This window comes from Panulirus ornatus, chromosome 36 (assembly GCF_036320965.1).
Source record: "Panulirus ornatus isolate Po-2019 chromosome 36, ASM3632096v1, whole genome shotgun sequence".
NCBI classification, from domain to species: Eukaryota; Metazoa; Arthropoda; class Malacostraca; order Decapoda; family Palinuridae; genus Panulirus; species Panulirus ornatus.
The window spans coordinates 10490734-10504799 of NC_092259.1; the positions used below are offsets into that span (position 1 = coordinate 10490734).

At 36.6% G+C, this 14066-nt stretch overlaps 1 protein-coding gene across 1 annotated transcript; it reads left to right on the forward strand.

Annotated features, from left to right (window-relative positions):
* The first annotated feature begins 450 nt into the window (after positions 1-450).
* On the forward strand, positions 451-9200 carry Dnz1 (DNZDHHC/NEW1 zinc finger protein 11). The gene is made up of 6 exons (XM_071683378.1): positions 451-591; positions 3671-3810; positions 3985-4105; positions 4246-4404; positions 5205-5316; positions 7210-9200. Exons 1-6 carry the CDS (start codon positions 473-475, stop codon positions 7354-7356), a joined length of 798 nt encoding a protein of 265 aa, XP_071539479.1. The 5' UTR covers positions 451-472; the 3' UTR covers positions 7357-9200.
* Positions 9201-14066: the final 4866 nt, after the last annotated feature.

Genomic DNA, 14066 nt, shown 5'->3' on the forward strand with positions numbered 1-14066 from the left:
TTTTGTAATTTTGTTAACATGTTCCACATAAGTCATATAAACTCAGTCTTACGCTGACCATTATCATTTGTACTTTTTTTTTATCACTTTACAGCTACAGAATGATTGGAGTAGATATATAGATTTAGGTTCTTCCTTTCCTGCACTGTGCTTACAGTCAAATTATTGGATATGATAAGATCCTATTTATCATTTGAGTAAATATGTTATACTAATTTAAGTCATTCATCCATTTCAGAGGTCGGAGTGAGAGGTTATAAGTATACAAGTATATATACATTTGTATATTATACTCACTTCTCATAGCTATTTTCTATCAGATAACAATATTATGCCAAGAGATTCATCACATCTTTTTTGCTGCTAAGTAGACTTTTCTTTACTCTACTTTAATGTGTATTATTTATTGTTATGGTTTGTTGATGTTTATATGAGCGGTCCCTCATAAGGAAATGTCAGAGAAGATGTCAACATGCCCGTCTTTAGGGGAGACCCTTGTGGCATAACTTGCTTAATTCTCACATACGTCGCGATATTTTACGCAGATTATGTTATTATCAACTGGGTTGTGCTGCAGACAATGTCCAGCAGGTAGGTTACTAGCGTCAGCTGGCCCTGTGTAGTTGAAATGAGCAGTTTTACCGGCCATCTCTATTGGGTAAAAGCTATTTTTTTTTAAATTTATGACTAAGTAGGTAGTTAAGGATTACATTAGTATGGCCATATGCAAGCGCATGTTTGGTCATGTGTATGATAATATTTTTGATAAGTTGAACTCTTGGCCACCATGTTTATTTTGAGAAAAATAACTGGATTTTAACGTATCACTTGCAGTCACATTGACACTGTTAAAGAATCAGGTTGTTATAGTATCAATGTAGCAGATTTATATATCATTAAGTGATCTACGAGTTCTGGTTTGCATTGCTTTTGCAATGAATACTGAGTGATTTTTCTGCGATGATGTGTAGCGTTTAGAGAATACAGTAACAGTTGAAGAACATGATTTGGAGCATTGTATTTATTGAGTGATATCAGACAAGGTGATAAAGGGTTATGTATATCAAGGAAAGTATGGGGTAAGTGTAAAAGTAGGTAATACACATGTAAAATATCAACAGGAGTTATAAAACCTTAACAAGTAACCAAAATATTGTTAGAAATGTACGAAAATTAACTCTGACTCTTGCTGGGTATTTCATGGTCACTTGCTATGTCATCTGTATGTAGGCATATGGCGCCATTTTCACGGTGCTCAGCCATGGGTTTTATTGATATGTTTTGACTAGAATACTGAATATTAAGAGAAATCATGATTTTTAGATAGGTAGGTTAGTTTAGGCATTCATAAGTCTTGTTGATTTTTTTTAATGTGTTTCGCCTTCTTTTACATTTCCGTAATACTTCTCTCAGTCTTTCCTGTTCCTATCGCCTTATTGGTTTCTGTTTGATAATTGTGTAACACTCCAAATCATTTTCCATAATTATTACTGTATTTTCTAAACTGTACATTATCATTTGAAAACATAATCATTGAATATTCAAAGCTAATAGCAATTTGGTTGGTTGATTGGAAAGATATAAATTTATCATTTTTAGTATTTAACTGGTTGTCATATGAAGACATTTTTAAAAGAAATATTTATAAAGGAAGGTAGTTAATTACCAATTTTTGTTTGGACAAAATTTTAACATGTAGTTTAGCATTCTTTCATTTAACTTAAGCTGTACATGTATTCTTATAACTTCAGTGAATTTCATATATGGAGTGACATAATTGGAGTAGATGTATTTGTTGTATGGATGCAAATCATGAGTTTTAGAAGAGAATGCATGGAAGAAGGTGAATGTGTTGGAAATGAAATGTTTAAGGGCCTAATATGGTATGAGGAGGGGTGATTAAGAAATGATTGGGTAAGGGAGAGGTGTGGTGATAAGAATACGGTTGAGAGAGCTGAAAATTTGTGAACATATGGAAAAATTAAGTATTTTTAAACTAAAAGAGAATCCAAAATCTGAACATTGCATGGCTCTGAGGATTACTGATTGACAGAATTCTACCTTTGTTACCATTTCTTTATTTAACTTGGGCTCTATTGAGGAAATAGGTACTCAGGCTTAAATAATAACCCAGAAAAATATGAAAAACTGTTATTTGATGGAATAGTATATTTCTGCTTTGCTCCCATTAACCCAGGATGAATGCAGTGCACACAGCATTTCACTTTACCCATGTACACTTTATCATTAATGTATATCCATTGTAGTTGATTTGATATAGGTTCCTGCTTGAATCACTCTGCACACTAAGGTTATTTGTCTAGTGAGACCCACATCTTCTTTCATACCTCCACCCACATATAAAGCTTCTTCATGACTCTACAGATTTTGTGATGTAATAGTATATTCTGATGCATAAGTGTTGCCAATTCCCAGCTTTACACATCACAGTGTTACTGTAGTCTTGAAATATTGTTAGAAACACCTGTTGAAATAAAACATTCTTGTAGTCATGAAACTTGTGTTGCATATTACAGTAATAACATTCTAGCTGATGTACTCCATACAACTTCAGTATATTACAGAATCCTGTCGTTGCTGAGTGCTGTTATGTAAAACCTTCCCTCATGTTATCCTTTCTCATAGTTTTATGTTTCCCTTCATATAAGAAAACTTATTTGTTTTTACTGTTTTTTTCTCTCTCATACATTCAGCTCCCTGTCCCTAGTTTAGTGAAGATGCTACCAATAATTATAATGATCAGATAAAATGCATCGTCACAAAAGGCCACTGGTTTAAGGAGTGTTGTGTAGATGAGGGTTTAGTGAAGATGGCCTTAGACCGGACTCATAAAGTTCAGGACAAAGGGCTTTGATGTTAAAAGTGTTTTATGAAATTAGGGGGTGGTGAAGATAGTTTTGAATTGATCCATATGGATCAGGTCAAGTGCCAATGATATCCAAGTTATAATGAAGATTAGTGGTATAAGGATAGTCTTTGAACTGACCCAAAAAGATCAAGACAAATGCTAGTGGTTTCCTGAGGGTAATGAAGATGGTCTTCAGCCTGACCTGTAAGGGTCAGATCAAAAGCTAGGGGTATTGAGGATGCAGTAAAGATGGCCTTTGACGTGACTCATAAGTATTAGGTCACAGGGCGATGGTGTTGAGAGTGTAGTGAAAATGTTTGTGTTTATCTTGAGTGAAGCAAATATGCATTTGTCAAGGGTGAAGTGAAAGTAGGCATATCAAGAGTGTAGTGATAATGAGTTTGTTGGTGTCCCCCTCCATAATGAATGTAATGGTGAGTGATAGGGCTGAGGGAGACATACTGCAATGTTTGTATTTCTATTTCTAAGGTGCCTTTTTAGTGGTGAAAGTATGCCCAAGGAACTATTTTCTTATGTAAAGACACTGAGCAGATGGTGGCATTAAACATGTGACCGTGAACCTCATTTATCTCCATGTCATTTATTTTTACCCCAGCATACTCAGAAATTTTTTTTCATTAGGTTAACATTTGTTGTTTACATCATTTTCTTTCAGTATTTTATGGAGTACTGTATTGAATGCTAAAGATGAGAGACATACATATTTAGATACTAATATGTAGAAATGCTCTTTTAATGAAGTGATAGTTTCGTGCCTAACTTACTTGATTTATTTGACAGCTTATGGGGTGCATTACATGTACTACTATTCAATATCCTCATCTTCATGACAATTATGGCACATGTTCGAGCAGTCTTCAGCGACCCAGGGATTGTACCTCTTCCCCAGAGTCGGTTAGATTTCTCAGACATGCATGCTGGTGAGTAGTACTGGCTACTGTGGTAACTCTCATCCAAGCATATGTCATGTTGAATGTATTTTAGTCATTTGTGTTATTGTTATGTATTATTGTATAAGTAAAAGAACTAAAAAAAAGTGTGTATAGTAATGTATTTGCTAATCTTTGTCATTGCATTTGCATCTTCTTGTGCAGGGGGAGAAAAAAGTGATGACTGGACAGTATGTGCTCGATGTGAAATGTACAGGCCGCCTCGAGCGCATCACTGCCGTATTTGTCAACGTTGTATACGTCGAATGGACCACCACTGTCCATGGTATGGCTGATGGTATCATTTGAATGAATGGTACTATAATGGTATTTTTGAATGATAAATAAAATACAGAGCTCGTGGTATTGTAAGAAATGACTTTTTTTAAATCAATAGAATTATATGCATAAACCTCTTTGTTGCAGGATTAACAACTGTGTTGGAGAATGGAACCAGAAATATTTCTTGCAATTCTTGATATTTGTTGGTCTAATGTCTATATATGCAATGAGTCTCATTGCTTACTCTTGGATCAAGGCATGCCCAGACTGCTCCAAAGACATCTCAGTTAAACAGGGAAGACTGTAAGTACAAGCTAAAGTACTGTTGTATTATATACGCATGTATTTGGGACAGAATGCAGAACTTGCTACTGGAAAATATTGTCAAATTGATTTTCCCTCTTCTATTTGCAAAGGATTGATAAAAGCCATATAGCTTTCCAATTGGCTCTGAACATCATACACATGTGTCCATTTTGCTGAAGATGAAACAGTTCTTCACAGTTATGGAGCACTCCTGAAATGAGCCATGAGGTAAGAATGACAACTTCATTCACACTTCTCTCTACACAAAACTCCTCCACTATACATGAAAATTTATACTTATGCCAGCATTATGTCTAATTATATTAGATAGACAAAACAAAATTGTAAGAATAGTTTGTGAAGGAAGCTTATGTGATTATCTCTATTTCTGACCCTGGCATTAATTTTGTTGTATAGATGCATATAAACACTACTACTTTTTGCCATAGAATGCCTTTATATGTGTATGATTTAATATAGCTGTATATGTGATTGTCTCTCTATAAAGAAGAGAACTTAGGGAAAATCCAATCTCTTCTTTGTATTTCAAAATTCTCATTTGGTTTGAGAGGAATCTGTAGAGAGTAAAACTTAGTGCTCATTTATAGTCATTTAAAAAAATCATAGTTAATGCCATAGTTAATGAATTATACTGTCAGATACTATTTTAGTAGTGTAGATTGTGAGTACTTGTGTAGAGTATATCCTAGTCCCCATATTTAATGCAGGGTAGCAGAAATATGATTTTAAAAAGAAGACTTGTTATTGACATTTTACTTAAGCATATTTTTTTTCAGGTTGCATTCTGTAATACTGAGTATGGAGAGTATTCTGTTTGGTCTGTTTGTTATTGCCATAATGTGGGACCAAATGCAAGCAATCCTTACTGATGAGACAGCTGTTGAGCAGGTACTTGATTTGATTCATTTTTTCACATTTGTCCCTTGAATAAAATGTTCTGTTCGAAAATTTCCATATTCTCCACTTTACAGATTCAGCTTTAAAACTAAAACTTATTTGACAAGATTACTACTTATCCTTACTGTGCATCTGACTTTATGCTTTGGGCTTTCATAGAAAGAATTATCCACATTACATCATCTTTGCTTTGGTTTGAAGAATTTTGTGAGAAATACTTGGAGAAAGAGACTGACTTTTCATGTTGCATACATATATATGAGGGATAATGCTACCCACGAATCTCATGCTTGTTGTAGAAGGCAACTAAGACGGGTGGAAGTGGGGGCTGGAAATCCTCCCGTCCTGTATAAATTTCCAAAAGAAGGTACAGAGGAAAGAACCAGATGAGGATCTGTTGTGGATGCTTCCTCACTTATGTGGGAAAAACGAATTCACATGAAAGAAGAATATGGAGCTGGATAAAACATATGACAGGGCTGACAAAGAGGTCTTGTAGAACATGCTGTGAATTTATAGAATATATGGAAAGTTACTAAATGCAGGTGACAAGGTATCTTAACATACTGATAAAGCATGATTTCCAATTTAGGTAAGAACAGGAAGTGGCAACCATACAAATATGGCTTGAGTACTGACATTGTCAACCTTACAACCTCCATCTTCCATTGCATTATGTGGGTAATTTAATCACTGGGATTTTTTGCCTATGCTAATCATAGCTGCTTATGATATGAGGCAAATTGTATAAGCATGGCTTGAGTACTGATACTGTAAACCATTCAAGCACAGGTGAAGTCCCTTGATGGTCACTATACTTTTCTGCAGTACTACTGCTTTTGACTGTACGTTGTGCCATATTTTTAGGTATTCTTCAATAGGTATTCCTGAATTTCTTCTAAAAGTGGTAATACTGCAAGTGACACATCACCCTCAGCAAAGCTGTATAATTGTCGTTGGATGAGTAGACCTGCTCACCTAAATGTTTCGATCCTGTCCTACCATGGTCCAATGTTAGATGCAGCTTTGAAGATTTAGGAGCCTTCTAAAGGGCCCTTTTTGCTACGTATATTGATATTATAAATCTTGGAATTTCAGGGTGTTGAAAAGATTTTTAAGAATCATTTTTGGCTGCCTTGAACAGTAGAAAAAAAAAATTTATAACAACAGCGTGGTTTCAGGAATAGTACCAGAATACATTTATTCCTAAGGAAGTGAAGAAATTAAAAGTAGCACAGATTACAGGTTAAGCTTACTGTAAACCTTCATATTTTCATAAACAAGAATGACACAACTAATATGACCCTTTTTGAAGCACCTGTACACTTTAGAATAGAAAACTGTTGCATATGAACAGCAGTTTATGTAACAGGAAATTGTCAGAGTGTGCAAAAACATCCACAGCCCTCACTAAGTGTGCTTATTCGAAAATCAAAAAGTATTGGGAGGATAAGAAATCACTCAAGTATCTTAGAGTGCAGAATGAAGAGATATGTTGTAATATGGTTTTCTGTGGGATTGAAAGACATGGAAAGAAGACTTTACAAATAACATATGTTTAGAATTTGAACTCCATAATTACAGTAGAGGAAATTTATGAGCTCCCAGGGCAAACAGCCTGACTTATCAGCAGAATTATAATGAATTTAGTCCCAAACTGAGCTGTGTTAGTAGAGATTAAGCTCTGGGGATGGCAAAGTATATATCAGTTATGGTTAGGAACCCTTTTAACAGGAAATAGATAAGTAAAGAGTAATATACATGTACTTTCACATTTCAAAACTTTTACACACAAAGTTTTAAAATATTTCAGTATACATTATGTTTTATATCCATTACTTTATCATCTCTATGAGTGTCTCTGAAAGTCTTTCATTTTACTAGGTGAAACGTCAGGGTCCATATCGTGCACGCCGCCCCAAGATGGCACTTCTTAGAGAAGTGTGTGGTCGCAGTCGTCCCTTGTTGTGGATATTTCCCTGCACCAGTGCTCCTGTGAACATTGAATCTTCATATAACCTAACAGTTTAAAGGTCGTAACTTGATGTTGGGAATTTTATTTTAGATAGCATTTATGAAAATATCTCTAAGACCACATAAAGTACATATATCAGAAAGTCATTAATGGCAGTGTGAAAGAATTTTGATGTCCATTACAATTTTCACTCCCAGTCCTGATGATTTTTATAGAATAGCTGAATGTCTAAGTTGATTTAGTGCCTAACCTGTTGTTTGAACCACATTTATCCAAAGATGAAGCACTGCAAATTTCAAAATATTGGTTATTAGGAAATTTTCTGGTTTAACCCCTCTGGTGCTGGCACATCTTTTCTTATGCATATTCATAGCCAGTAGAAATGAAATACAGTAAATTACATTTCCATTTACTTTTGGAATGAAAGGATATTTCAATGATCTTAAAGAGCATGATCTCACTTCTGTGCTTCCTTTTGGTGGTGAAATATGCTATGTAGTATTTCTGCTCATTTTTTACAAATATCAGGCTACTGCAATGGTGAAATGAGCTGCATTTACAGTGTTGCTCACATTTATGCTATGATTGGCACCTGACTTTTTTATTGCATCCTTTTTTTACTTAGTCTGCTTATGTACTTTCTTATTTATTTTACTTTCTTACTTTTTTATGTAAATGAGGGACCATGGTGTCATGAAGTGAGGGTGGTGGTGGAGGATATGGCAATACTACAACCATAGGTAGAGGGGTAGGGCTTTGTGGTTGATGACTAAGGACCTTCCTCCATGATGTCTCTCACTTGATTGAGCTCCCAACTTTGGGTTATTCCCTCCTCCTCACAGGAGTCTCCCTTTATCAAAACATCCTCACTGTTGCAATTAGGCTCTTCAAAATATAAGTGGAAACATGTTCCCATAAGTACTGTGCGAGAGTGAGGAATACATGTTGCCACAAGCACTGGAGGTGTTAAGAGCATTATGTGTTTTTAGTTTATGTTAAAATTTGAATGTGATAAGATATACAAAGATATGCTGTACTTTAAGAGGGTTGTGTATGAGATATTTATAAATGAATGTCAGTAACAGTACTATATAAATAGCTTTTATACATGATTAGATATAGATTGATCAGATTATACATTTGAAAACTTAATGTGACACAAGATTTATTAGATGGCACTACTTTATTTCATTGTTACATGGGAATTATTGTTTCTGAGAAATCCATAATTGCTTTACCTCTTGTAACAGAACTAAACATTATGTATTCAGGTCTTCTTTTTAAAGATTTGTATAACTCATCTGTCAGTAGTACCCATTTGTATTTATAATGATTTCACTGGCTTACAAGCCCTTGTTACATAGCAGCTCTAGCATCTTTTGTGAGATTTTATTTACATATTTTTATCCAGAAATAGAGCAACGTTTTAATAACTTCATTAAATCATAAGAAATCTCAGTATGCAAGATTATGTTATGTCATGGATAATCACAGACCATTGATGTGGTCATAATTGTTTGTATATACGTAGCTAATTTCCAGTCATTTCAATTAAGAATCAACTTTGTTAGGGGTCCTCTAAATTGAGATAAGGAGTTTGCCTTGTGGTTCCTGTTTATCTCATTCATGATATTCACTGAAGTGGTCTTTCTTAATCTAAACAACTATTGGTATTTCCATTACTTTGGATTTACCATTATCATTATCCTATAGATTATGTAAATTTTGTTCTTGAGAAAACCTTGAATTTTGTTTTGATGACTCTTTTTAAAGTTTTTGAATATGTGGAATCAAGTGTTTGGATATTTGTCACTCTGATTTTGAAGGTTAACATTATGATTATTAAGATTTGTGTAGAGTCATATTCTTTGATAATTAGTAAAAAAAAAAAAAAGAAAAAGGCCCAACAGCTCTAAGGTTGCACTTCGATCAGGAGCAGGGATATGATGAACTTCTTTTGGGTGGGAAGTTCCTTGATGAGATTGTACCCTGTTTCATCCATTGATGATGATACAAGCCTGCCAAAGATGACTTTTCACTTGCAACTTGACCACAAGCAGACTGAGTCCAGTAACCACTAATCTCTGCTGTGTGTGAGTATATCTTTTCTCACATGTGTTTTTGCTCTTTTTTGCTTGAATGAGGTAGCAATAGGAAAAGATGAATGAGCCTTGGAGGAAAAAATCCTTGTTTAGCTCCTTTCTCTGTTTCTTCTTCTTCTTTTTTTTTTTTTTTTTTTTTTTTTTTGCCGCTGTCTCCCGCGTTTGCGAGGTAGCGCAAGGAAACAGACGAAAGAAATGGCCCAACCCACCCCCATACACATGTATATACATTACTCCACACACACACAAAATATACATACCTACACAGCTTTCCATGGTTTACCCCAGACGCTTCACATGCCCCGATTCAATCCACTGACAGCACGTCAACCCCGGTATACCACATCGCTCCAATTCACTCTATTCCTTGCCCTCCTTTCACCCTCCTGCATGTTCAGGCCCCGATCACACAAAATCTTTTTCACTCCATCTTTCCACCTCCAATTTGGTCTCCCTCTTCTCCTCGTTCCCTCCACCTCCGACACATATATCCTCTTGGTCAATCTTTCCTCACTCATTCTCTCCATGTGCCCAAACCATTTCAAAACACCCTCTTCTGCTCTCTCAACCACACTCTTTTTATTTCCACACATCTCTCTTACCCTTATGTTACTTACTCGATCAAACCACCTCACACCACACATTGTCCTCAAACATCTCATTTCCAGCACATCCATCCTCCTGCGCACAACTCTATCCATAGCCCACGCCTCGCAACCATACAACATTGTTGGAACCACTATTCCTTCAAACATACCCATTTTTGCTTTCCGAGATAATGTTCTCGACTTCCACACATTCTTCAAGGCTCCCAGAATTTTCGCCCCCTCCCCCACCTTATGATCCACTTCCGCTTCCATGGTTCCATCCGCTGCCAGATCCACTCCCAGATATCTAAAACACTTCACTTCCTCCAGTTTTTCTCCATTCAAACTCACCTCCCAATTGACTTGACCCTCAACCCTACTGTACCTAATAACCTTGCTCTTATTCACATTTACTCTTAACTTTCTTCTTTCACACACTTTACCAAACTCAGTCACCAGCTTCTGCAGTTTCTCACATGAATCAGCCACCAGCGCTGTATCATCAGCGAACAACAACTGACTCACTTCCCAAGCTCTCTCATCCCCAACAGACTTCATACTTGCCCCTCTTTCCAAAACTCTTGCATTCACCTCCCTAACAACCCCATCCATAAACAAATTAAACAACCATGGAGACATCACACACCCCTGCCGCAAACCTACATTCACTGAGAACCAATCACTTCTTTTAGAAAGTAATATAGTAGGGAAAGATTTCCAGCCTCCAGCCCCTCTCAGTTGTCTTCTGGAACAAACTGGAGATATGTGGACAGTGCTTCTTCTCCCACTTTCTTCAGACATCTTTAATCACTTTTAATCCCAGACAGACATGAATCTAGCTCACACCTTTCAGTCACTTTGAATGTACACTCACTCTTGCTAAGCAAAATGCAACCATTCTTAGTATCACTATGACACACACATGACATTCACTACCCACACCATTAACGTGAATCAAAGGCAGCATGCAAGTAAATACCCTTAGAACAATACCTGGAACCAGATTTGGACAAGAAAAAGAATCTTTCAGTATTTTCTGAATACAGGTCTACCATTTCACTTTGAACTATGTCTCACCTACCCAGTCTTTCACCCTCTCAAAAGCAAGTATAACAAAGCTGCAAACCATGCAGCATAGTGCACTAAAAAAGATTGCTGGCTACCAAGCATCCTAATATAGTCCCACCTCAACATGTTTTGCGCTGAATTCTATGCAACCACCAACCAAACAAAATGCTTAACTTTGCTCCACAGTTCAATAACCTCTTGTCACTGATTTCCCACCCCCCAAAAATATTCCGCTGACAAAACATGCTGAAATGACCTGACAAGTGCTAAACACCTGACTTACCAGATCAGTCTTAAACTCCAACCCAGACATATACATATACACCCATCAGAATCCACACTTCCAAGACAAACATGAGTCACATTCCCCTGCTTATGCTGTGGACTAAACCCATTACTACAACACTGCAAGCACTTTTTCAACATATCCCAAGATCCTGCATGCCCACAATGCAGCTACCATAAAGAAAGCTCCAAAAACTTACTACGTAATTGTTCTGCCATCTTAACAAATACATGAACACATATCATAAAACCTTATGACCTGCATTCCTGACTGGTGAATGTGGCCAGCAAGAGCCTCAGAAGGATAAAAAGGACTTCTGGGGCAGGAAGTAAGTACTCTTTTTTTCTTTTCATAATTGATTGCTGTTTCCCACACTAGCTAGGTAGCACCAGGAACAGACGAAGAAAGGCCTCATTTCCTCTTCTTTCTTATTTTCTTCATTCAGACTCAAACCCCAACTAACCTTTCCCTTTTCCCTGCTAAACCTAATAACCTTGCTTTACTGTCAACATTCTCCATTAAAAAAACTCTCCCAAACTATCAACCACTTTTGCATATTCTTACTTGAATCTCCCACCGATGCTGTGTCATTGGCAAACAACAACTGACTCACTTCCCAAGTCCCCTCATCCCCACCAGACTAAATACTCACCCTTCTCTCCAAGACTCTTGCATTTACCTCTCTTACTACCCCATCCATTAACACATTAAACAGCCATGGTGACATCACACAGCCCTGTTGCAGACCAACCTAACTTCCCAGGCCGTCTCATCCCCCACAGACTGCATACTCACTCCTCTCTCCAAGCCTCTCACATTTACCTCCCTCACTACCCTGTCCATTAGCAAATTGAATAACCTTGGTGATTATTCATTTCATGTTAGGCTTTATGATATGTATTTCTCAAGGCTTTTATCAGACTTTATGCTTCGAACAGAAGCTCATAGAGATGTTACATGCATATTATCATTTCTTTATTGGCTCTGATAATGGTATATCTAATTACAAAAAACATAAGCCAACAAAACAGAGATTTTCATGAGGGCCATAGTGATTCTTTTTCTACTATGACTGTATGTATATGTCTGTGTATGTGTATATGTTGATTTTTTTTTTTTTTTTCATATTAACCATCTCCCACATTAGCAAGATAGCGTTAAGAACAGAGGACTGAGCCTTAGAGGAATATCCTCACTTGGCCCCTTTCTCTATTCCTTCTTTTGGAAAATTGAATGAGAGGGAATGATTTCCAGCCCTACTCTCCCTCCCCTTTTAGTTGCCTTCTACGACACGCAGGGAATATGTGGGAAGTATTCTTTCTCCTCTATTCCCAGGGATAATGTTGATATGTATATGCATGTATATGTGTGTGTATGGGTGTTTATGTATATATAATATGTGTATATGAGTGGATGGGCCATTCTTTATCTGTTTCCTGGCGCTACCTCACAGACACGGGAAACAGTGATTAAGTATGATGATAATAATAATGATAATAATATTAATGAATATTATTTGTATTTTGTATACTTTATTTATATTTATTATACTCTATTATCCCCACCCCATGTATATTCACCCTTTTCCCATGTTAGCAAGGTACCGTCAGAGACAGATGACAGAGCCTTAGAGGGTAAAATCTTCACTTAGCCACCTTCTCTGTTCCTTCTTTTGGAAAGTAAAACAGGAAGGGATGATTTATCTACAGCCAAACCCCAAAGACTTTTCTATGGTTTCTGTGGTTTCACTGATTGATTCATATTCCCTGGTCCAACCCACTGACAAGATGTCATTCCTTATATTCTGTACCACATTGTTCCAGTTCTCTCTGCCTCATGCATGTCTCTCACCCTCCTGCATTAAGGCCCCAATAACTCAAAGCGTCTTGTGCTTCATCCTTCCATCGTCTCATTCTCCTCCTCCTTGCTTCCTTAACTTCTGACTCTTATATCTTCCTAGACGGTTTCTCCTTGTGCATCTTCTTCATATGCCCAAACTGTTTCAACACACCCTCTTTATCTATCTCATATTCCATATGTTACCACATCTCTCTTGTACACTGTCATTCCTTGCATGATCAAGACTCCTTATACCATACACTGTCCTCTGACAATTAATTTTCAGCACTTTTGCCCTTTTCTATTCCTTTCATTTAGGGCTTAAGACTTACACCCATACAACTCCATTGAGACTGTCTGTGCATATATGGTATTACCAGTCTCTACCAGCATATGGTCACACAGGTAAAAAGTCATCTTTAATGAGATTGTTTCATGGTTAGTGGGTAAAAAGTAGTATAGTTGTTAAGAACTTTCACTCCCAAGGAGTCCATTACGTCTCTGCTCCCAATTGGGGAGCAGCCTTGGACCTGCAGGATCCCCATAAAAGGGGTTCTTAAAGTTGTACACTTACATTAAATTATTTGCATATATCAATATATTGTAATTTTTCATTAGGGTTATAAATGGATCAATTTGATCTCATGAAGAAAGAAAGAAGGCAATTCAATTTAAACTTAGAACAAGTTCATTATTGTCAGCAGTTTAACTTCAGTGAATATAGAATTGTTTTAGAAAACTCATTATTGTATATATCATGATTTATCTCATTTTTTAAGCTAAATATGCGGGTTTCATAGGACTGCAGTAGAAATACAATAAATCAGTATGCAACTAGTACATGTATGTAGTGGTCATGCAGGTACTTCTACAGACATGCTGGG